Source organism: Nipponia nippon, unplaced genomic scaffold, assembly GCF_047370975.1.
Source record: "Nipponia nippon isolate SJK-2023a ecotype South Korea unplaced genomic scaffold, ASM4737097v1 scaffold_5, whole genome shotgun sequence".
In the NCBI taxonomy this organism is placed as follows: domain Eukaryota; kingdom Metazoa; phylum Chordata; class Aves; order Pelecaniformes; family Threskiornithidae; genus Nipponia; species Nipponia nippon.
The window spans coordinates 8,029,114-8,054,533 of record NW_028262369.1 but is presented as its reverse complement, the minus strand read 5'-3'; the positions used below and the strand labels follow the sequence as shown (position 1 = coordinate 8,054,533).

At 43.4% G+C, this 25,420-nt stretch overlaps 2 protein-coding genes across 5 annotated transcripts; both read right to left on the bottom strand.

Annotated features, from left to right (window-relative positions):
- Positions 1-214: 214 nt before the first annotated feature.
- On the bottom strand, positions 215-8,098 carry NTAN1 (N-terminal asparagine amidase). 3 transcript variants are annotated; one of them, XM_087731520.1, is made up of 10 exons: positions 7,790-8,098; positions 6,150-6,252; positions 5,997-6,062; positions 5,305-5,413; positions 4,212-4,285; positions 2,850-2,903; positions 1,976-2,029; positions 1,320-1,417; positions 706-819; positions 215-527 (listed from the first exon to the last, which is right to left on the bottom strand). In XM_087731520.1, the coding sequence occupies exons 1-10, from the start codon at positions 7,868-7,870 to the stop codon at positions 348-350; spliced, it is 933 nt and encodes a 310-aa protein (XP_087587646.1). In that variant the 5' UTR covers positions 7,871-8,098; the 3' UTR covers positions 215-347. The 3 variants fall into 3 exon arrangements, with proteins under 3 accessions (XP_087587646.1, XP_087587648.1, XP_087587647.1); XM_087731522.1 differs by having other exon boundaries at positions 7,852-7,884; XM_087731521.1 differs by lacking the exon at positions 6,150-6,252.
- RRN3 (RNA polymerase I transcription factor RRN3) lies at positions 6,179-24,663 on the bottom strand. 2 transcript variants are annotated; one of them, XM_087731517.1, is made up of 19 exons: positions 24,543-24,663; positions 24,269-24,377; positions 23,739-23,795; positions 22,564-22,653; positions 22,347-22,476; positions 21,800-21,859; positions 20,715-20,778; positions 20,155-20,224; positions 18,373-18,471; positions 17,670-17,765; positions 17,085-17,220; positions 16,021-16,151; positions 14,714-14,844; positions 13,668-13,852; positions 12,997-13,105; positions 12,411-12,563; positions 11,397-11,484; positions 10,500-10,681; positions 6,179-6,252 (listed from the first exon to the last, which is right to left on the bottom strand). In XM_087731517.1, the coding sequence occupies exons 2-18, from the start codon at positions 24,359-24,361 to the stop codon at positions 10,523-10,525; spliced, it is 1,851 nt and encodes a 616-aa protein (XP_087587643.1). In that variant the 5' UTR covers positions 24,362-24,377; positions 24,543-24,663; the 3' UTR covers positions 6,179-6,252; positions 10,500-10,522. The 2 variants fall into 2 exon arrangements, with proteins under 2 accessions (XP_087587643.1, XP_087587642.1); XM_087731516.1 differs by lacking the exon at positions 6,179-6,252 and having other exon boundaries at positions 9,440-10,681.
- Positions 24,664-25,420: the final 757 nt, after the last annotated feature.

Here is a 25,420-nt window from a genome sequence, read left to right as displayed (position 1 = left end):
GCTTTCAGCGCATGCAACTTTCTTTCACTTTGTGTGGAAAAGAATTTTTTAAAGTACGCACCAAGGCGATGACTTCCCTTCGCAGCCTCCCAGCGCTGCTACCTCTCTTCCTCTCTGCCCGTCGAACTGCGTACCACAGACCGTAAACAAAGCCAAACTCTTACTTCAAAGGAGCAGCGGTTCCTACCTCAGTAACGCAGAAAAAGCCAGTTACTTCTGTCAAAATATTTTATTTTGAAAAAGCACAGGAACAAGAGTATTTGTGACCAGCAGTACGCTTTTTGCAACAGACTGCGCTTCTTGCAGGACTGTACTGCCCTAAAGCAGCTGTGGTGGTTGGGTCCAGGTTAGATCCTGTCGGAACAAACCTGTTCCCACAACCCTTCTTCATTTTTTTTGTAGATGCGAGGTTTCCTGTCAGGAAACAGGGAGCGAGATGGAAAGGGATGTTCTTTTAAAAATGTCAGCGTAGACCTAATGTGGGAAACAAAGTGGGGTGGCTCGGCCAGGGGCGATGTGGAAAGATTCTGAAAAACAAAGACGGGAGCAAGAGCTGCTTGACACGCAGAATACAGCCTGCGCAATTATTCTGCCTTTTGATAAGGTCGTTTCCCACCCTCCCCGGCAGTACGGCAGGAAAGGTCTGACAGGCCCTACCCCTCGCTCTACTCAGCTAGAAGGGGAAGAAAAGCCAGTTTCAGGTACCTGTAAAATCTGTTTATCATCTTGTTCCAACCAGAAATCCACATGTGGGAAAGGCCTCCAGAAATAAGGCCCAATATGGAGTTGTTCCATCTTTGCATCGTAAATGTTGGTCAGCTGTAACGACACAGGGAGCCTTAAGGATCGGACAGTGCTTACGCAGATGAAAAAGGCAGCAAATTCACTTAAGCTGCAAGGCCTTCAGCTGCCGCTTCTGTCTGAGACATGCGGCGCGCCAGCGCAGCCCCGCTGCATTCCTGCTGCCGTAAGATCAACCGCTTATTCTGACAAACGACATTAAACTGTAACAACGCGCCCAGAACTGAAGGATTCTGCTGGGATTACGCCCCTGACCCGAACCCCTTTCCCTAAGTGCTGAAGCTGCGGGGCTGGCCGTAACCTCACCTGAGCGAGCTGTGCTGCCTGGCAGCCGACGGCTCAGAAGTGCTCTGATCCCCACCGTTACCCTTTGCCTCTCCTCTTCCATCCTTCTCAGTTGTTTTGCTACTGACAGAACCCTACCAAAGTATTTTTTGCTCGAACTTCTGCCGTTTCATTGCCCTGGTCTCTCCCCTTCCAGCAAAAATACCCCTGCTGCCCCTCTTGGTTTTACTCACCGTTGCCCCTGTTAAAACGTGGGCTGAGCGCAAATCCTCGTCCGGCCCTTTTTCTGGGAAGGTTGCAGGGAAAATCTCTGCTGTTTTAACATTCACGGCTGGTAGGAAATAGAGTTTAAATGCAGAAACAATTACATTAACTCTTACAAAACACTTGTTTACAATGACCGCGTCCCCAACACAGCTATGCTGCAGGAACTTCGGAACCCATCAAATAAATACTATTCTTGTATTGCTCAGTACCGCAGCGCCTGCGAGTGATAGCAGATTTCTACTTATTTTGCTTTGGCAGCATATCGATAGGGCAGAAGACCATTTTCAGAGATACTTAAACTAATTAGAAAAATCACAGAATGAACAATGAAACGGCGGCTGAATTCTAACCCCAAAGGTCAGCACAGCGGCTTGATATTGGCAAAAATCACAATGCCAGTTAAATGAAAAAGTCTGCTCGCATTTGTACACGGCCGCTTCCCTGTGCGCATCTACCCGACTGCGGTACCAGAAGAAAACCTGTATTTCTACCCATGCCTCCAACAGCAGCACTTAACCTTTAGGACAGGCTTTACCTCGTCATTAAAAGCAGCCCATTTACGACTGGAATCTGAAAAGCAATCCAGTTACAAAAAGGATAATTGAATTCTAACTGAATTCACCTATTCCATAAATGATTGGGAAGTGAACATCCTTTTCTTCTCTGTCATTTAGTTCTGTAAGGGAAAAAAAAAGTCAAACTCATGAGGCTTTGGATTTTTGTCTGAGCAGCGCTCATTTAGTTGTGTGTTATCAGAGAACAGATCTGACGTTGCATCAAGACGGAAAAAAACCCACGGAAGCCTAAAAGAAATAAATATGGAGAAGGTGGTAGAGGTCAGCAACAAGGCGCTCGGGGCCCGGAGCAGAGCTCTTCCTCTCCTACCAGTACGGCCAGCCCCAGCCAGCTGCCACGTCCCGCACGGGCCGTTCGCAGGAAAACCCCACGATGCAGAACGACCGCGCCGCCGCGTTCCAGAGATGCTGGTCACCGACAGCGCTGAAATGCAACAACGATGGGCGTACGACCCGAGCGTGATATGAAGAAAAGGAAGTTTCTTCTTCCTTTACGTGACACGGCACACTATGAACCCCCTGAATGGGCTCATGAATTCCTTTGGACCTGCAGGGAGGCAGGGCCAACAACCCAGCGGCTCAGAGGGCTGCGAGCGCCCTCCTCAGCCGCCTCAGGACACCCCTGGACACAGCCTCTTCCCGTGGGACAAGGGTGGCGAAATAAATAACCTGGCAACGACTGCGGGTGGCTCTGCCGTCCGTTGCATTTCAGCAGCACTTGGTAAGGAGAGCACCCTCGCTGCGCCGTCTCTTTGACATCGCCACACACGCTACCGGCAATAAAACTAAAAATTACAAATCGTCACGGAGGACTCGTGCTGTTCTTTCTTATGGGACGGATAAAAAAGCCACGTGTGAAAAGACGCCTGCGCTTTGATTTCACTGGCTAAAGATACTTCAAAAACCAAAACATTTTCTTACCTGTTACGCAGAAAGTCACTAAATGAACATCATCTGGTTGGAGATCGAAGGCTCCTACAGCAACAACGACAGCAGCAATGTATCAGACTGACTGGTGGCAAAGCAGGTGCTGTATATAGACGAGGGGGCGCTACCGGTGCCGCGCATAGCAGCACGGATGGGCAGAGATACCTAACGCACTGTTCCTAGATAAGGCAACAGAGCAAAGAGCGTTTGGCAGATTTGCTTCAAATTAACTCTTCTAAAACGAAAGCCACAGCTACTAAAGGTAACAGGAATTTACGCAGAGTAGCCATTTGTAATAGCAAAAACATGCTAAAAAAAGTGGCGTGCCACTTATTCCTTTTACTGACACTGGTTGAGCTCTGGCATCATATCCGCTCCGCTTTAGATCACTACACATTTAACAGCTTACGTTTAAATGTATTTTCCTAAAATGTTACACATATAGTGAGCAAACCCCGTCTTTCATTAGCTGGGTTTTAATTATACTTTTTGCCATCCCACACACCAGAACAAAAAACTTCTCTTTTTTCAAAGTTCTAATAGCAATGCAATGCTATTGTTTCAAATCGTAACCTGATGCATGAAAATCAGAAGGTTGAAAAAAATAAATTAACCAAAATAACTTCATTCTGTACAGAACTCTCACACGACACAGAGCACAGCTAAGAGGAGTCACTCGGTGCGATGGCCACGGGGGTGCATCCCAGGACCGCTGCCGGTTCTGTGTTCCTTTTTGTTTATCCCGCTGGGCCACCGCCCTCCAGCCCTGACGCCTGCCCCGTCCCTGCCCCGTCCCAGCGGGGCCGAGGCCTCTCCGCGCTCGGAAAGTGCTTGGCACGAGGCAGAGCACTTAGAGGCAGCCGGGTACTTTACGTTTCCAATTTGTTTGTAAGGCACCGCAATCTCTTCTCTGGACTACAGATTTTATAAACAGATGTTAACATCTTTCATCAGACAATTCCAAACAATAATTAAATTTTACCCCATCACATTAAGGTACGAAATGAATAGTAACAAATGAAGTCACCCACATGTAGAGATTTAGATCACGCAGCACACCGGCCGCAGAGCCAGGAATCGAGCCCGGCTGAACCGCCCTCCAATTCTACATGCTGGAACGTGAGGCAGCAATGGCAAGTTTGGACCCTCCATCCCACAGGCTGGCCACGGGCGAGCCTCGCAAGTCCAGCCCCCTCCACACCGAGTTCTCAGGTAGGGAAGGACCCTTTCAAACGAATCCAGATTCCTTTCCATGAAATGACAGGGGGCTCAGATTACAAACAAACTTTACCCCAATCCAGTCAGAACTATTTTTTTTTTTTTTTGGACATGAGAGTGGAAAAAACGTGAACTTACTAAGAAGCTGATTAGTAAGTTTTTGTGATAACTGCCTATCATCATTGAAACCTCCAACTAGGTGCACTTCCAGCCTAACAGAGATGGAATAACAGGAAACAGCAGTTAAAAAGACATCCCAAAGTGAATCGCTTTACAAAACAATCCCCAGCCCAGACTGCAAAGCAATCATTAGAGAAGCCTCACTCGTCAGAGTACATGCGCCACGTCGGTTGGCATTACACAGCACGTTACGGTAATTCCGTTCTGAACACTTCAGGGATCACCCAGGAAATAGCACAAATGAAAGACTCGAAGAGGCGTTACACGCATGCAATTCTGCCTAACCCAGCGGTGTCCCCGATGGTCAGCACCTCTGGGTTGGACTGAACTTAGTAACCACCTTTCAGTTCCCAAGAAAGGGTTAATTAAACACAAAGATTTTTGCTCCCGTGACCTCCTCACAACTATTCTGGACCACACAGCAGGGTTCTTCTCTGAGAAGTGTCTATGTAAAAACAAGTCCTGACAAATCATGAGTTTTTAGAGACCGTATCTTCTAGAGTTCATTGAGTCTTTATTCTTATCAAACTACAGGGGCAAAACCCCCACATCCAGAAAGAACTTTGTTTGCTAAATTCCATTACAGAGCTTTTTTTCCCCACTGTCCTGTTCTGGCCCCCCGCCCCCCTTTTTTTTTTTAACGTGGGACTTACGTAGAAAAAACCCAGATGGATTCTCAGATCCCAAAAGAATTTACAAGACCAACTGTCTGGAAGGAAAACCAGAACATAGACCCAAAACCAGTTGTTTGGAAAATTTCGCACATCTGAAACAAAAGTTAACTGGGAAACAGTAAACACAAAATCTCACACTGGCATTTTACAGAAACGCTATTCAGAACAGAACCCTGCTTCAAACCACTGCTAAAAATACCCTCAAAATCATCATCAAGGAAATCATTTTCACTTTACCTGTGGTTCCTGACCAAGACAGATTTCCTGCACAGTTACCTTGTCTGAACCCCATATAATCGCATAAAAATTCCCCACCTGACAAACTGCAATAACCTTTGTGAAAACCACTGCACAAGAAATAAAAGAGCGGAGCTGACCTTCCATATCCCGTGGTGTTCGAGAAAGATTTTACTGAACTCATGATGAGCGACACCTCAGCTTCTGTGTCCGATCCGTCGCAGTGTGTCAGGCAGGTAGCTCCACTGCCTGAGGAAGACGTGAGAAGACAGTTAACGACGCTGCTGGAGGCTGGTGCGCAGCCATAACTGAAACCAGTAACCGTTCACACCACTACAGTAGCGCAAGAGCTACATCAGCACCTTCTCGCTGCCTCCGGCAGCAGGTACGGGCTGACTGAATGAGGCAACAACCTCTTCCTGTGCCCCATTATAAAACCACCGGAGCTCACGTGAAGGGTACGAGTGCCCTTCTCTAATGCCAGAAATCCAGGCACGCAGCAAGGATCTTTCCGCAAATTCGACCTCTGTTATTACCAAACCCTGCAGGCCCAAACTGCTGAACACAGCCAAAGTCTGCAACTGCCATTAGCCACGGGCCACGAGAGCAGGTAAAGTTTAGGATCCGCTCCCTGAGCAACCAGAACACGGAACCTCTGACACTAAACACGCCAATGCTTTGAACAGGTCATTCGGTTAATACATCACGTGACTTTTTGAGGTGCAAGTTTATATAAATGTAATTGCAGTTTATTTTATTAATGCAACATAAACCAATACGAATTCATTACTTCAGAGTTACAGGCTTTGTTCTTAACATCCGTCAAAGATACCTGTGTGTCGGAGCACAACTATGTGGCAGGTAGTTGCATCATCCGATCCAAGAATGGAAACAGAACCTATTTTAAAGGAGAGAAACACTGTAAGAACTCCGCTCTCACAATCACTGCTTCAGTAGAAGAAAAAATGTTTATGTTCCTACACACCATCTTTAGGGGTAGTCACCGCAAATTCTCTCTGCTGGACATATAGAAGACCTTTGGGTTCCACAATTTGAGCAGGCTGACTTCTTAGAAGTTTTGCCTTTTCCTAAAGATAAATGATAATAGAGACTACAGTGGCTGAATTCTCAGGTGTATCCATTACTTGACAGAAACATCACCTCTGAAAAGCAAAGGGAGCCAGGTCAGAGAGAGATATACATATTTTGCATTATGGAGTATTCTGAATTTTGAGAATTTTTCGCTTTCCTGCCACTGATCTAGTTAATTGTTAAATCCCATCATTCCATAAACACAAAAAACCCTTTTCCCTGCCTTGTAAATGATAAAATGGAGGTACAACAAAAAGTAACAGGACTTGCCCAAGATGACATTAGACAATACCAGAGCTGATCTTGGAAGTTTAATCAGGGCAGGAACTTTTGAAACGTAAAAGTTTCAGTCTTCTACTGCCACAATCCAGCATATTTACTTAGTACTTATCAAAATCATAGAATCATTAAGGCTGGAAAAGACCCTTAAGACCATCGAGTCCAACCGTTAACCTAGCACTGCCAAGTCCACCACTAAACTAGGCCCCTAAGCACCACGTCTACCCGTCTTTTAAACACCTCCAGGGATGGAGACTCAACCACTTCCCTGGGCAGCCTGTGCCAGTGCCTGACTGCCCTTTCGGTGAAGAAGTTTTTCCTAATATCCAACCTAAACCTCCCCTGGCGCAGCTTGAGGCCGTTTCCTCTCGTCCTATCACTTGTTACTAGGGAGAAGAGACCGACCCCCACCTCGCTACAGCCTCCTTTCAGGTAGTTGTAGAGAGCAATAAGGTCTCCCCTCAGCCTCCTCTTCTCCAGACTAAACAACCCCAGCTCCCTCAGCTGCTCCTCACAAGACTTGTGCTCCAGACCCTATAAAATATCACTATTTATCAGCTTGCTTAGTGCCTGGAAAACCCAGATTCCCGGGCTCTGACTACCGCAGTTCTCTGTCACAGACCTGCTGGGTAGGCAGCGAATTTCCATCCTGGGGCTCAAAAAACACTTCACAGTTTTATCAAATTTTCTGCAAAAACTCAGTTTCTATGAAGAAGCGTTTTCTGATGAAAAACACCTTCCCAGCCAGCTCTGCTCCGCAGTTCCTGGCGCACGGCCCGCCGTTCGGATCACAACAATTATACGCCGATAGCGAGGTGAATACCTTCCTAAAAGTTACTATTTCGGCTTTTATCACCCGTTTCTGTTGCCTCGGCGCCGCAGGGGGCCGGCCGGGCCGACACACCCCAGCCCGGGAGGGCAGCGGCCGGCCGCGCCCACACCAAGCAGCCGCCCTTCGCCTCGGGGCACTTACCGCTACCCGCCCAGGGACGCCCATTTTGTTTATTTTCAGTCAAACCCTGTCTTTTCGTTGTCGCAGCGCGGGGAACGGGCGGCGCAGAGCTGCAGCGAGCCGCCCCAGGCCGGGCCGCCTCAGCCCGGGGAGCCGCCGCAGGCCAGGACACCTCAGGCCGGGCCCGCCTCAGCCCGGGCCACGCTGCGCTCCGCCGCCCGTTTCGCCCAGCCAGGGAGAAAGGGCTCTCCCGGGGGCACCGCGGCCCTACCCACGGCCCCCTTCCCTTCGCGCCGCCTCACCTCGAGGTGCGGGTGGTGGCGGATGATGTCCCCCGTGGGCCGGGCCAGGTCGATCCGCTCACCGTTAATCAGCAGCGGCATCTCGGGGAGCGCCCAGGCCCGGGGCGGGAGGCGGCGGCGGCAGCTTCGCGCTTCCTCCCCGGGGCCGGGCCGGGCGCCGCCGCGCAGGGCGCTGGGAGACAGCGGCGGGGAGGCGGGAGGCGGGCGGCGGGCCCGGGCGAGGCGGGGCCTGCGGGGGCGGGCGGCCGGGGCGGCGCCTGAAGCGCACTGACGGAAGAGGCGCCCCGTGGCGTTAGCGCCTCACGGTTTTAACACCCTGACGTTGCATGAATCCCCTCCTCCTGCGACTGCGAGATCGTTACAGGAACCGTTTTGGAAAGAACAATGATAAAGTCCCGAATTTACAAATAAACCCAGGCCGCTATCCTCCCCCCCGGCAGCCACTAAGTTTTCAGATGATCCTAAAGACGAGAGTTTTTCGTAGAATCGTTTAGGTTAGAAAAGACCCTTCAGATCATCGAGTCCAACCGTTAACCCAGCACTGCCAAGCCCACCACTAAACCATGTCCCTAAGCACCACATCTACCCAGCTTTTAAATACCTCCAGGGACGGGGACTCAACCACCTCCCTGGGCAGCCTGTTCCTACCCTTTCGGTGAAGAAATTTTTTGTAATATTCTTGTACAGGTATAACCTGTACCTTCAGGAAGCTGGGATGTTCCCTCCAGTTGTCCCTGCATGAAGTCGCGGTAGCAGCAGAGTTAAATTCACTCCGCAGGGACAGCGGACAGCCAGAGCGCGGGGACTGCTGACAACCAGCAGACAGAGAACAACCCGTCCCCTAGCTCTGCCTTTCCAATCCGCCTTTCACAGCAGTGAACAGTTATAGCAGATACTTTCCTCAAAAGATAGATTGTATTTCTCAGGTAGGGTGAAATTTCCACCTCCGAATCAGCATTCCTCTCACTGGTACCAGGACTCACAGAGCAAAGTCTCAGCAAAACGCCAGCACCTGCCGGCTCACCTGTCCGCAATGACACTAAGCAGGGCAGGTCTATCGCAGAAGAGATCACAGGAACACTGTGGAGTTCCTAATTGGATTTTTGTTTTAGGCAAGTCCCTTTAGTATACTGTTAACTCTGCAACTTCAGACAGTTCAATGCCTGCACATTTTTAATGTTACACTTTGCATCACTTACATCTTCCTTTTTCTGCTGTTAACGAGACGTGACAGTTCCCGCATCCTGTACCTGGTATTACAACTTGGAAAGTTTTACACAGCCCATTTGGTAAGAAGTGGCTGACTACGTTGCTCAAGACATGACAGTGAAAGAAGAAAAAAAGGCAGCTTTCGAAGGACGTCTTCCTTGCTTTTGATGTGAGAAAGGTTCTTCCACACCAGGAGAGAATGCAATTATTTCAGATGGACATCTATTGTTTATTACTAAAGGCTGACAGTAAAGAGGACTAAAATTAAGAACAAAAACTGCCTCAATTTATCCAACGACAAACAGATCCACTAACGCGTTTTGCAGTATCATCCCCAAAACTCATTTCTGCAGTCTGTCAGAACAAACATCCTAGCCTCGAGAAGCTAGACTACACAGAGAGATCCTTAGTTACCCACGGAGATGTGGTTTTTCAAAGGTGTAAGAATTGCGCTGTTTGCATCAATCTTTATTGGCTCTTGAATAAAAATGTTGTCTTGCAAGCCTCCAAGTTCAGATTCTAAAGAAGGGCAATTAAGAGTTTAGTCCCAAATGCATAACGTTTTCAACTAAATGTTACACAAATAACATTTATTTTTTTCCACTGTTTATATTCTTACTCAAAGCTAAAAGCCAGCAATCATGAAAAGACAAGAAACCTCTGCAGAGAAACTCTACACTGACACACGGACAACACAAGGACACCAGTGACACCATCACTTCCTTTCTACGAGGGAAGATTTTTTTGTGTTTTCAGCATTCACATACAAACTTCAAATCCAGAAAATAAATACCTGCCTGAGAGTGCTTCACAAGCACCCCAAAGAAACTATCTACAAATCGTACATTCAGCTACCCCGTCATTTTCAACACTTCCACCAATCGTCGCTTTTACAAGTCTGAACTTTCCTAGCTGGGAAAGTTCTGTGTCAGCTACGTATCTGAGGAGCGATAATGCTTATCATCCAAATACACTTTCCACTATCACATGGCTTTACCAAATACTGTTCTACAGACAGGAAAAGCTTAAGAGATGCGTGCAAAAGAATCGCTGTCAGGCTCGACTCACGGCTCCCCTATCGTGGGATTACACCGTTACTTTGAAACCAACTCAAACCCAGTCATCAGAGTACAGTCTGAATACTGACAATGGAATTCTGGTCTCCACACGAATCGGTAGGAAGAAAGACCAGAATTGCACCCCTGATAGACAAAACCTTGTAGGGAAACAGTAGTAAACAAAAGCTTTTAAGAGCCAGGAAAAACTATAAAAAAATCCTTGTAAGCAATAAAAAACATTTCAATGTGAAATTTGTAAAATATCACCCTATTTATTCTCTAGGCTTTTCTAGCAACATATGACCTTATCATAACATATCTGTAGAAATCTGAGGATTAAGAAATAATAATTTTTCTTAAATGTAGTTACTTAAACATTTGCCAGTTTGGAAAGTTGAGCTAAAGTCTCTTTACAGAGCAAAAAATTGCACACAGTTTTCAACCTTTTCGCTTCTGATTCTCCGGGTCATTGAGGGTACGGCACGTAACAGTCTGGAGGGGAGCCGATGCTGCTCGCTGGGCTCCGGGTATTTGACTCATAAGAATTTGGAGCAATTCCAACCACACCATCATTTTGAGGGGTTTCTCCTTTCAAAAAGTCATCATCTTCATCTTCAGAAGTACCCTGCATAAATTTAAAAGGATCAGTGAGAGCAGAAAGACACTCCAGGTCTCTATTAAGATTTGGCAGAAGTAATGAATGTCGAGACCAAAAAAGGTATTTCTAAAATAAATTCTGAGATGTTGCAACAATCAAATCTGCTGATCAAAATGCTACAGGAAAGTTTACAACGTTACCAGTTAACAAAGCTACAACACTGTAAAGTATTTTTACCTGTTAGCATAGGAAGGAAAGAAGAACACAATGTTTGACAAACTCAAACAGAAATCTACCATAGGATAGACATTCTGCAAGAAGGTAAACAGACCACATGGGAGCTTTAGAAGGACATAATTCAGGACTTGGGTTGTACTACAACTGTCACGACTAGCTGGAATGTAAGAGAACTAGATGTACGCTCATTGTGAAATACAGGAACTAAATCATATCTACAAAGTGGATTTCCCAGCGACATCAGCATGTGTATATTCTGAGAGCGTTCAAAAGCGTTCACAGCAGCCCTGTGCTGCCAAACTAACTCCCCTGTGGGAGAGGGGAAAAGCGTTCTCAAAGCAAGGATGGATCAATCTCTAAAGCTTCCGAATTTCCATCACAGTTTCCCATAAATGTTTAGTGTACTCGTATTTACTAAAAAAAAAAAAATAAATTAATCCTGCAATAGAAGCAGCTGATAGAGAGCTGGCAAAAGCTGAACTGCATTTCGACCAGAAAAGATTACCCTTTTAATGGGTTTCTTCAGATTCTCAAGATCTTCAGCACTCAGCTCTTCCCAAAACTGATAAAAAGGATCAATAGTCTTCTTTGATCTGAAAGAGGAATTAACACACAGTATCGGTTAATGTATTCTGTAAAAGTCATATGTATTTCATTTTAATAATACAATATAAAACGTTTGGCATTTTGATAGCCCTCTGTAGGGTTTTACAAACCATTCAATTAGTCCCTGTATAATCCCCAATTAATCCCATGAAGAAATAACTCCATTTTGCTGATGGGTATGAATTACAATTGTTTGCTTGAGGAGTTCCGACAGTCACGTCTCCAAACTCCTAGCTGGGTATTTTTAACAGCTACACTATGCTCACAAATAAGCATAATTTTCTTCCAGATTTTTAGAAGATAATATTATATGGCTTCTTTTAATAATTGCTACTTCTAAGAAAGGTCTTCCTTCTGTAAAGGCGGATTTTTTTGGAGACAAAAAAAAAGCCAGAACGTTGCCCCCTAACATTAAAGATAAAAAATGATTAAAGCATCATAATGCCAGACATTTTGAAAAGCTGCAAATAATCCACTATTCATTAAAAAAGCAAGATCTTTTAAATAAGCTGACGTCTCCAAACAAGAAGCAGCACACTCAAGGTGCAAAACACCCAAACCAAAACAAACCAACAAAAAAATGACACACCACCGTCACAGCTCCAAGAAAATATGTATTAGGCCAACATATTTTAGAGACTGCTTAAAACAAGGAAAGCCAAAAGAAAAGTCGCCAAACATATTAACTAGACCTTCCAGGAAACTGGATCCTGTTCCTTCTTCATCGCTATATGTCACAGTGGGGGTAAATTTCAGTTCAAACCTTTGACAATCTCTGGTTAAAATACGCAATGTGAAAAGTACTAAAAGATCAGGCAAGACAGTGAACTGTAGAAACACTGACAGTTTCTTATAGTTTTTAGTTCACTATTTTCCACAAGGCAGAAACGAGTTGATTATTTTTAAACTATACCTTTTGAGCACGTAGGGATCAAAGGGGAAGAAACTGTCAAGTGGGTTAGTGCATGTCTGCACGAGGTCACCCCCAGTGCCACTCCGAACGACTGGTATAAACTGCCTATTGTTCCTCTCGATAATTGTGTAGCAGAACACCAACTGGTATTTCCTTTAAAAAGGTAATAAAGAAAAGATAAGCCTTTCTAGCACACAGAAAGCAAAAATTTCAGATGGTATTAAAATACAAAGTTATTTTTTAACAAACACCACTTCTGTCTTCCATTTTCCAACTGATATTAGGAGTTCTCAAGGTAGGCATAAGGTAAGGAGTCTATTATCTTCCTCTGCACGGCTATGAACTTCACTCCAAGTAGAATCGTACTGGCTCCAACACAAAGCAGTAAGTTTCATAGAACTGTAGGATTTCATTAAAACTGAACCAGAAATAAACTTATCCCCCCTAGAATATGGGCAATGTTATATGAGTTCTCTCAGATAATACTCAATGCTGTGCCTAACAAAACCCATGTTCTAAATACTGTGCTGCTTTGAGACACCCCCACACACTCATCAAGCTGAAACTGAAATCTGTGAGTAGGTACCTGGTAATGGCAGCAAACAAGTTCACAACAGAGGGTATACAAATCTTCAGAGGGTTTAGCTGACACATGACAATGCGCTCAAAATTTAAACTCTGCAGATAGGACAGACCTTCAAAATAAGAACAATTGACAAATATGGGTTATATAGTATACAAGCTTAACAATTTCTAAGAATTTCCAGTCTGACCAGCCTGCGCTCTGCACAACATCACAGAAGCGCATCCTAGGGTGCTCTCTTACAGTAGAGATCTAGCCCACAGCTTGTTCAGCAGAAAATCTGCTCTAAATAATGGTAACCTGCCACAGCCAAGGGATCCTTCTAATACTACACTTACACACCCATTACAGGAACTGACAGAGGCACAGAGTCATCAAGAAAGATTACTAATCGAAGCCCACACTAGTTTTATACATCTGGAATTTAAACATGCTCAGTAAGTGGGGCCAGAAATCAATGTTGAGGAGTTATCTGCATTGTTTTCAACAGTGGGGAAAAACAAGATTATTTAGCTTGGTAGCCCAACAGGCAGGTGTACAAGCCATCTCATTTTATTTAGAGCACCACAACATAAACTTGCCATCAGACACTTGACTGAACTGACCATTACAAAACACATTAACACTAAAACTTGCAAATGAATCTCAATACCGCTCAAACTTAATGTACTCACCTTTCCTTAAGTTGCCATCCAAAAGCTGCTTATGACGGAAAATAAGCGTATAAAACACCGCCTGACATGTAGAATAAAACGGCCCGTGGAGAGCTACATCACAGTAAGCATTAGCCCCTGTATCCTGATTATCAATGTATTTATGCATCCAGTTAACCAGAAGATCCAGGCATGCTTTTACTGTACTATAATGAAGGAAAAAAAAAAGTGTAAAGACAGCACCTGAAATGGTGTAGAAAAGATATTCAACAAGTATTCAAGGATTTCAGTGGTTACAAAAACATCAGTAAGAGTATCTCATTGTGGAAAAGCAGATTGTTATGAGCTTTCTCCTTTATCTCAGCATCAAATGAATCAATGTATCAGCACTGAAAACCCCAATCAGCAAAAGCACAAGATGCCAGAAAAGATGAATCCACGAACGCATGTTGCGTGTGAAATGCACAGTAAACAATTAGAATCCTGGGCTACAGGTAGTACAGAGAGAGATGCCTCCCATGCCCAACAAGTAGTTCCAATATCAAATTAAGTTCAACGTTAAAGTCACCGAGCCCACCCTAAACAGCATAAAAATACAGAATGTGTACGTACAAAAGACAACATTTTCACCCATCTGCCAAAGTATTTTAATCCACCTGTATCAAAATACTTGAACACTTGACTTCCCTGTCTCAGAGTCTACAGAAAATGCCTAACACAGGACATTAAAAATATCTGCTTCTGAACATCAGAGATACTGGGCATCCATGACTCCACCTGAAGTCAACGTAACCTACCCATGCTCAGCATTTCTTGGTAAGTGAAGCCTTAAACAAAAAGTCATGAATCCCAAAAATCATTAGTCTGCATCGTGTAAATGTAAAACTCTCCTGGAAACTTCAAGACAATACTGCAACAGTATTGCAGAAAGGACAAACAAGACTATTGATATGGGCTTACTGGCAAAGCAGTGGGAATAGAAGACCAACACTGCGGGTGCGTTCTGTACTTAACCTCAGCAATCATCACAAATTGTGTGGTTCTGCTCATATATCAAAACAACTTACACAACTGGAATAAATTTAGCTCTTGCCAAGAAGCTGCCAATGTAACTCCCCGCAGTCTGCCTGATCACTGAAGGATTGTTTGGATCATGCAGTTTTTTCCAAAGATGGTCTAAAAATGCCTCAGCCAACCCCTGGAAGCAAGATACATAGAAATCATCAGTTGTTATGCTGACAACATTGTTTAAGTAATAGATTCCCACTTAATTCCCACAATTTCCATAACCAAACCATAAAAAAAAAAAAAAAATCTACCTATAACTGTAGTAAATAACGATTCCTACACATGATGGAAGAACACTCTGTTCTGTGTTTTTTTTCTGTACTTAGTTGTAAAAAGTCAATGGAACCAGAAGTCTAGGAAAAAGTCAGGGCTAGATACACAAGAAGTGTTTAAAAACAAGAGCAGTAGGAAGGTAAACACAAAGTGACCGTTCATTGCCTCTTGTAGCAGAAGAGGTCAGGGACATCCAATGAAAACAGCAGGAAGCTGAATTTAGAGAAACAAAAGTGATTCTTCACCTTAATTGGTTACATTGTGGAACTTTTTGCCACAGAAGTTCACGATGCCACAAATTCACATCACTACAAAAAGCATAATATCATGAGATATTTTCTCCTTGAATTTGTCCATCATGGGCTGTTACCACGAAAGAACGTCACTTTGGCTCAGGTAGTTACCAGACCGCTGCTGGAGGCTGAACAGGTATTCTAGCAAAGCATCGTAACGCGCTTGCCCCATTCTGATATTCTTTCCGACACGTCCACTATTCACCACTGTCAGAGACAGGGCACTGGCTTAACTGGATCTTTAGCTGCTCTTACGCAAAAAGCACGCATGTTCTTATTTTTATATGGTAAGAGAAAGAACAACATGAAAGAACGCTTGAGAGAGATCGGAAAATGAGGGGGGGAACGAAGAGCAGACACAAATTTCAAACTGAAGAGCTAACACAGACGGTATCTTTAAGATAGTTTTGGGATGCTGAAGAAACTTGCTGGAGCACCGTGTCACAGGTTCAAGAGTCCAACTCATCCTTGCGAGAGAGGTCCGTTGACTGAGTTCTTTCACACTAGCTTAGATTCCATCTGTTTGCAGTTTACAAACAACATGGGAAGAGCAACCACAAAGAAAAACTTGAAGAAAGGAGTAACAGAGAAGGAAAAGAAAGCAAAGATACTAATGAATCCCAATGTACTACCTTCAGACTAGAATTACAGCAGAAACCAACTATTTTTTGTAAAAAAAGCCAAAACAAAGATGCAGAAATGACAGAAGCCACTGCATTTTAAAAACAGCTTCTACTCACCAATTTAAAGCTACAGATGTAAAACATGAAATACTGTACATGACACGAAGCATGGGTTGGTAAAATGAGCTTGTCAAAAACAGAAACCAGATCCCGATACAAATCCTTTGTGTTGTTGATATCAAGCTTGCCTACACAACAAAAAAAAGAAAATAGAACAAAATGAGCCATTTCAGGTTTTTCTCCTGCCCTCATGCTGCAAAAGTGGCATTTATACCTTTCTAAACCAGTAAGAATATGTAAAGAAACACTGTCAAGCTGACTTCTAGGTTTATCTGACATCTAAAAACATATTTATAGCAAAACCTTCCAGGTCTTCAGTTCTACTGCTTTTTACATTGGTGTATACGGAGAACACCTGTGTGTGCGCACACACATGTATAAAACTGGGAGAGACGCAGACTTTCAATGTGCTAACCCAGAAGTGCCAGAAGAAAACACTAAGAAATAAATTACCTGACTTATGTGAAGATCCAGCAAAATGGTTTCTAAATATTCTATTTTAAATACATAAGTGTAAAAAATTCAAACCCTTAATAAATGCCAGTGTAAGACATTTCTTTCAGTTTTTCTCCTATAAGATAAAAGCCTTGCTGCAGCAATTCCAATTGAGTGAGGTGGCTGGTTGTTTTAATCTACTTCCAGTCCTTGTGGTGTTGAAAGGATCCACGATTCCAATACCAAAAGCAATACAGCAGAGCAAATGATAAAACACCGTGGTTAATCAGAAAGTATTTCTAATCCCCGAAGTTTTGTAGCACAATGGAAAAACAAACCTCTATTTACCCTTATACCCTGTAATACCACAGTTTGGATACAGTGTCGTATTTATATAATGAAAACATCTCCAACTGAAGACTAGACCTTTAAAGTCATAAATGTACCTTTGCACCCTCTGTCAAGAACACTGGGCGGAGGCAGGAATGCAGCCTACAGCCTGCTGATGGCAGAATTCTGCCTCTAAAAGGTAAGGGCTCTATCTTGCAGCAGCAGAAAGCAAGAACTCCTCTTATGTTTTTCTTACTTGCTAACAACAAATCTGGTTATAGTTCCAGTGTCCTTACCATCCACGTGGCAAACATCTTTAATATAGGAAAACAGGATGGTCATCAAAATATCAAGGCGCTCTGCGAGTGGATGGGCCATCCTCTCGCTACTGGAAGAGACAACTTTGTTTCCTTTTCTTTCTTCATCTTCCTCCTGGTAGGTAAAATGGCAGTCATGCAGCTTTTATATACACAACATCATAAAGACAGCAACTACAGAAAAGGTGAAACTAAATTTCTCTTTCAGCGATACACTAAAGTTTTGTCTTTTTTTTTTTTTTTGAAAAAGCAGTATCTAATTACACGGCTTAGCGTTAGCAAATTTTTGTAAACTAAGCCAACTACCATGAATTCTTTAATTAGCTTTACGTATACCTGCTTGTGTTTTTACATAATGAAATTGATCCACTGCATGTACGCTGGGTATTTACATGAATGAAGTCAACACGCAGAGAACACATTCACCATTTGTCAGCTGTTCAGGTTTCAAGAGCTGTGTGCAGCGCAGTAACAAGCAATAATGTATTCCTACACTTAGTTCAGAGCCACCTCCAAAGTGAAAATTTTACTAAAAAAAACTTTTAGTAGAACAAGATAGCCAACCATGTCAAAAAGTCCCTCCTCTGTAGATTTTTCCTCACTATCAGAGTTATTAGCAGTTTCTTCAGCATCTTCAATATCTTGCTGCGGAGTACTAACCTACAGTTGCAAACAAGAAATTAAGTTTTATAAGACCATGACAATAATATGAAACTTTTTTTATTATTTATATAAGAAATGACACACACAAGTGATTTCTAGACTAGATTTCATCCTTGACTAAATAAATATTTTAAAAGGGAATGATATGTATGTAACATACACACGCTCCAAACTGCCCGAAACTTTACCTCCAGAATATACGCTTTCCCCAGACTGTTACATGTTGAGGTTCTCCAAAATAAAAAGCCTTGATCATTTACAATGCTACTCCTCCTGCCTTTTTTAAGACTTTTACTTCAAGGGGGTGATAAAACAGACCAACCACACGACGAGAAGCACATTCTCTGCACATCAGCACTGAGCACCATCAAACAGTTATTTTGATTCTGGCACGGATATCCACGCGGGGTCTAACAGTTACCCTCAGGTGTGGGAACGTCTTAAGACTGGGAACGGAGTGTAAATTTGGCTGGTTTTACACTCGTGATCATGAGCACTACTGCAACATATTTTTTGTTGAGCTTAACACTGAAGCACGTTTAATTTCTTACTGTGTGTACTTTAACAGCAAGCTTCCTTAAAAGATGATACAGAACAAACTTACGTCCAACTTTAACAGCTTTTCAATAATAAGCTCCAGAATTTGAAGCCTCAGAGTTGGAAGGTACACCGTAACTCGTAGCAGGTTATGAACATAACATTCCTATAACACAAAATTAATTGATATCTATAATAATGTTAACAGAGAGTCTCATTTCTGCCAAGGACTTTTAGAAAACAAGTTTCTTAATCTGTTATCTAAAGAGCCAGAAATAGGTTTAAACAGACTGTATTCAATCTAGAATAAGTTAATGTATAAACCAAACATTAATTTTCAATTGTTAAGCTATGTTATCATTAACTTCTTAATCTGCTATTTCCATGCAAATTTTCCCAACTGTCTCTAGACAGAATGAGTATAAATATTCTGTAAGAAAAGTTATTCATTTCCATAGGAGTTTATGTCTAAACTTTCTCTAAGAAAATTAAAACAACATGTTCCTTACTACATCTAGAACCAGACCCAGTAGAACTGTTTAAAGCAAGACTAAACACGTCTTTATTTCAGGTTATTATAATATACTGACAACAATTCTGAACTCCACAGGTAAGTCTCCTCAGAGTTGTTCTGATTATAATTCAAACACGTTAACAGACGAGCGTGCATGTGCCCACCCATGTATACACACATATGTACAAAAGCCAACGTTGCAACTTTCATACAGCAAAACTGTCAAGTCAACACATAAAATCAGGTAAAGTGCCACATTTAAGGACTCCATAGTCTCTTTGTGAATATGCATTATAACACAACCTTTAATTACATGAGCACATACGATTTTTCCACAGGCCATCTGGCTCGCTCGGTACATTAAATGGATAGAGCTAGTTTAATGAGAATGTATAAATTGGAAATATTTAAAAACAATGCATGGACCATATTTTTATTACACTTCATTCAAAACTTGCCCTGAAAACACAGTTATTAATTTCTTCACGACCTGCTTCTCCCTGAGCCGCCAAATAAATAAATAAATAAAAATTCTTCTCCTAACAGCATGCAAGAGCTATTATCCTCCTCATTTTACAGATAGGGAACTGATCCAAAGTTATTTGGATTAAAAAAAAAAAAATCAAAAAGCTAGCAAGGTATACAAAGAACTTCGGGGGTTCTTCAGCACTTGGTAAGTTCGAAACAGTGCCAGCTGAACTTGGCTGGTGGAGCAGGACTCTGCCTTTCTGTAAAATAAAGTGCCAACATATCAAGTTGGAACAAGTAAATACAAAGATCACACAAGAGCTGTAACCTGTCAAAAGTTTCCAGCTTGTTTTTCACCACACATGAGCACTACACCAAAGATGTAATAAAACAATTTAGCACCCTACACTACTGGCAACTTGGATTTCACCTATAACATCCATTGCTTTCTGTCTGCTCATCAAATCCCCTGTTCTTCTGATAAATACTTTCCAGTTTTGACAACAGTTGAGACAGGTATCCTACCGTCTCCTTACTATACAACCCTGAGATTCATCGTCAAAGAGGTCCATCTTGTGCATTGATTAAGAAAGCAATCCTGTGGAAAAGATATGCAGTTATGTCATTAAAGACCAGCATAATGCTTATGCACAAGGAACTTAAGTATGCTTGGACAATCTTATACTAAACAGACACACCCGTATATGTGTGTGTATATACATAAAAAAATAAAAAAATAACAATCATCATAAACAATACACTCAAAAATCTGCATTCAACACCACCAAATCAGTTGTCATACTGTAGAGTATATTTATACACTAAAAAATAAGTGAACAAATAAACAAAAATATTCACAGCTCTTACCAGAGTCCTTTCTGATTTATTAATGAAAGGAAAGTTTTCCACAAGTATCGGCATGAGAAATTGTGGTGTCCTACAATTTAAAAACGAACAAAAAACAAAAACAAACCAAGCAAAAGTTATAGGTTGTTATGAGAGCAAATACTGAAGCTCCAGCACTCTAAAGACAAACTGGAATAAGCTTATTTCATAGTAATTTTATTTTAAAGGTAAGTAATTGTATAAAATCTCTTTTTGCAAGTATCACAGAACAGTTAATAAGTGGCAAAGTTTCACTGTGGACTTGTTAGAAGCCACTTCAAATACGTTGCTATAAACACGACTTTCCCTACTTCCTATTTCCATTAACAGGATTTTCAGCTGCTGTTGCCTATGGAAATCTCATAATGACTGGATACAGCATTCCACCAGTTAGTGACTATTAGGAAAAATCATGCAATGAAACTAAGCGTTATACTTCCAATTAAGAGAAAAAAAAAAACCAAACAAACCAACAATTCATCAGTTCACAAGCTTTAAATCTGCAAGGAAAGGGATACAAAGCCATGGGATTCTATACTTACGAAGGAACGTATCTTGCAACAGTCTGCAGTGCTCTATGGCACGTATTAAAGTTTTCAGAAAGGTCTAGAGAAAGAAAAAACTACTCTTATGCATTTGGTTACAGAAAACCAAATCAGGAACCAGCAAAAACAGTTCATATCAACTAAACGTTTTAAAGATTCCCAAGGAAAGTGCATTTGCCAAAATGTTGGGTTTGTTTTGGTTTTTTGTTTTTGTTTTTTTAAAGTTGAACTGCCTTACTACCAAAATAAGCATGAAAAATAATTCCAAATAAAATTCATGGCACCACAATCAATAAACTCTGGGTGTGCTGCTAGCCCCAAGGTCAAGTACTATTATACGCTCTCATACTGAACGCTAAACTTAGAATCCAAAATTTATCCCACAATACACAAATATTTAGAAGATATGTTAAATCCAAGTCTGTAACTAGATAAAACCTATCTAAAGACTACACCTCATTTTCACAAGAGTCAAACAAACAGATAATTAGGCTTCTGCAGTAGGCTTTTTTTATCCGAACAGTGTCACAAGTGAACAGCAGAAGAGTAGTTGGGTCATCATAAGCAGAACTGAAATTTATTCCAGCATTCAAGATAAGAAAACGTAAAATTCTTGAAAGACATTTAGCTATCTGTTTGCCTTAACAATAAACATACTAATTATGCGGCATTTTTGTTATAAGTATCAATTGTATTTGAGCTTATCACAGGCTTATCAAAAAGACTCAAGAATCCTCCAAACTACCTAGTTTGATTGAGGTAAATAAAATGGAAAACAAACAACTCCTAACTTTCCTTTGGCTTTGAAACAATCTAGGACTACAAACGTTTTCCTGTGCATTCAGTCTTCTTCCTACAGATACTGCACCAACAGGAATATTTTGCAAGTAACAAGGAGTGGGTCACCACACCACTGATTCGAGTACAAGACAGTCTTTGACTTGGGAATTTAAGGATGTACTGTTTCTTAATGTTACACATTCACTCAGCTAAACTAATTTTGTAAAAAAGGAGCAATATGCACTGTATACTTCTTTAGTAAAGGTACTGCAGCAGTGTAAAGCCACTTCCTTTATACTCACTTTCATCATCATCATCAGAATCTGAAATATCCACATCATCTTCTCTGATAGTTATTCGAGCTAGCAAAAAGTGAGATTATTACATCAAAATTGTACAGATCTTACAGGTAACAGTTTCAATGCCAAATCAAACACACTGGACAACAGTCTTCATCAGGACTAAAGCATCAAAATTATCCACAAGACTTTCTAAAATAAGCAAAAGCTCATCAAAAAGACAGTTTCATTCACAGAACCAGGAGGTTCTGGAGACCATCTGACATAATCCTCACTGCAGCTTTGGTTTTTAGTAATAACATTACATGGTTCATCCCTTTCCAAGACGTCTTCATAAACGGGGTCTGTATTAGCCACTGGAATAGGCCTTCTAAAATCTAGGGGCAGAAAACTGTCTGTCCACAATTCAACCATTCAAGTTCAGGAAGCAATCAACATGAAAAAAACCAGCTTGATAATTAATTGTCTCACGCATTATATTTATACAGAATTTATCTAGGAAAGACGTTTTGATAAGCAAACAAAGAGGATTAAGAGAAAAGTAACTTACGGGGGACAAACTGCAATACAATCATCCGGAGGCATGGCCTAAGATGGACAGTTTGTGCTGACACAAGATTGCCAAGAAAACCCAGATATTCTTCCACCACCTCTCGGCTTCTTCTCAACCATGGCAGCTTCTGAAAGTAAGCAAAGACCAAGTTGTCAAAGAAAGATGTTTTGAGTACTAAACTCTTAATCTTCCCAGATAACAAACACATATTTACCAGCAAAATGCTGACCAGTTGTTCAAGCTCTTTGGTCAAATATGCAACAGAAGCTCGAAATTCATGCAGCCAATTGATGATCTGGGCATCCTTAAAACAAGCAGAAAAAATAGATAACTATCCCAATAAACAGTATTACCTATTACTAGAAAATAAGAAGTCAAATATTAAAACTGTAAATACAAATTATTTTCACATCAACATGCAAGGAATTTGCATCCGTGCATCCTTGAAGTTTGTGTCCTCACCAATGAAAGTTCTTGAACGCAAGACTAAATGCACACCAACTCCTAAACCAACAGCCTGCCTGGAAGGCTTAAGTTACAGACTGAGCAAGGCATGACAGAACATATTTAAAAGAAACGGCATTCAATCTTAATTTTCTTTTCTTTTTGCTCTAGAAGGGACATTCAAGTCTTGAAATAAGAGATACCGAAACAGTAGCAAATCTACACAGAAAATTTTACTGATTTTGCCTCTGCGCTCCAAAAGGCCTGCTAAAAACAATGTATTTTACAAAACATCCTCTTTAAAGAGAAAAGGAACTCAATATAGCATTATGCTTCCTGCAGCACTGTTCTCACAGCTTTGTGGTTTAATTAAAAGCGAAAAAAGGGGGGAAAAAGGAAAAAGACAGCCAGCAAATGTGGTGGCTACTCACAGCTATACAGAAGAGTCGTGAAACAATACTTCTGGGTATAACTACTAAATGCACAGGAATCTTAATTGCTTAATTAAGCAAGTTTTTAGCGAGAACAGGAGAAGATTAAAATTTATGCAACTTAAAGGATGTGAAAGTCAGAAACCATGATTTGATCTACAGAAGTAATCTGTAAAGGCACCACCTTTCTAGGTCCCTGATGCTTGTCTGGAACAAAGAAAGTCCCCATCACAAAGCAAGAAATTTCTCACTCGAGAGCAGAGTCCATAAGCATGAGATATCATTTATCGAGTTTCTACATATAAGATATATACGTGTAGAAACAGACAATTGCTTTTTTTTTTTTTTTAATTTCGAGTTTTAATTCTGATAGTTTCCACAAAGCAAAAAGCTGTTAAATGCAGCTAAATGTTTAAAGCATGGATTTGGGTAAGCACCAGAATGACTTGTCTGAGGGTTACACTCAGACAGCTGAACTTCACATCATCAGACCCTTTACTACCAAGACTCTTACCTTTATGTCTGGATCTGACAGCTGATGCTTTAACAACTCAAAATCTGCGGTCTCACCCTAGCAGGGGAAAAAAAAATAAGTAAACAACACTCATATTTTTCCCAGCAAAAAATACAAATTTCATCAACGTATCTGAACAACCTAATGTTGTTTAACAGTACCACGAAGAACACAAGTAAGCGAGAAAGCTCAAGGAAAGCTGAAAGCAGCAGGAACAGAACGCCGTCCCTGAAAGACGACTGAAGCCACTGGGTCGTTTTGAGCTGCTCCCGCTGCAGACACAGTCGTGACCACTTTGCCCCCTTTGGCGTAAGCCAGGCTTTGCAGGACGTCACTCGGGCTGACTCACAGGGGAGATTTTTTCACTTGCACAGCAACACCGCCTGGCACAAGCCTACAGCTCTCAGCCGCCTTCGGGTTTTCTTCCCGAGCCCTCAGACACGGCCTGGCGTAGGCTGAAACGAGCCCCTACGTGGAAACGACACCCCGGCAGCCCGCGCCCCGCGGGGGAGAGGAGCCCCCCCCCTCACCTTTTCGTACTTCAGCAAGATATCCGTCAGGGTCCCGCCGAACCGCACCGTCTTCCTGGGCGGGGAGCTGATGAACTCGTCCCCTCCCAGCATGGTCGCGGCCCCGCGCCTGAGGGAAGGCGAAGACGCGTGAGCACCCGCGGGCCTCCCCCCGCCCGCCCTCGCTCCCTCAGGAGCCCGGCCCGCCGCGCTCCCTCTCCTCAAGCTCCGGGAGCGGGGCCTCCCGACCGCCGCCCCCCCCCCCGCGGCGGACCCCGCCGCTATCCCGCCTTGCCTTGCGGTGGCTGCAGCGCGCGCCCCGCTAGCGGGGCAGGCGTCGCCGCGCGCCGCGCCCCTCGCGCGCTGCCTGCCCGCGCCGCCACATGCCGCAGCCGGACGGAAAGGGCGCTCGCTCCCGCCGGAAACGGGGGACGCTCCTCCCCTCGCACCATAGAGAGGCGCGGCGGGAAGGGCCGCGGCTGCTCTGTCCCGGCTGTCGGTGGTGCGGGCGGACCGCGGGAGGCGGGCAGGGGCAGGGAGGGAGGCGGGGAGCGCTGCCACCGCCACCGGTTCGGTTGTACCCTCGGTACCGGGGGGTGATGACAGCGCTCGTCCGGCACCGGCAGCCCGGCGGGTATGGAAGAGCAGCGTCGGTGAGCGCGTAAGCCGACGTCATTGCTGGAGTTCGGCGGGCAGCAGCACGGCGGATTTCACCGCAGCGTCGGGGCGGAGCGGTCCGAGCCGGGCAAGCGGGGGCTCCGCACCGCGGCCGCTTCACACCGCAAACGGCATCACCGCGGCGCGGAGGGGAAACGCAACGACCCAGAGGGGCTCCTGCCGGGCAGAGAGGCCCGGGCGCCCCTCCGAGCAAAGCCAGGCCTCGGCCAGGGCGGCGGCACCGCCGGGGAGCCCAGGCGCGGGTCCCGGGGGTTCCCCCCCCCCCCCCCCCCACCTAGGCCGGCTCTCGTTAAAGCACGAGGCTGGCGTGATGCCCTCCTTTAACTGCTCTAAATAAAAACCTGTTACGGCCTTCCCTGTCTCTCAACTAGGAACTGCTTTTCCTGTCAAAGCTGTGTGTGTATACACACACCCACCCACAAATAGTACCGCCGAGAAAATCACTTATTTCAAACACCACGGCGTTTTTCTGGGTTTGTCAGGTGGTTTTGGTTT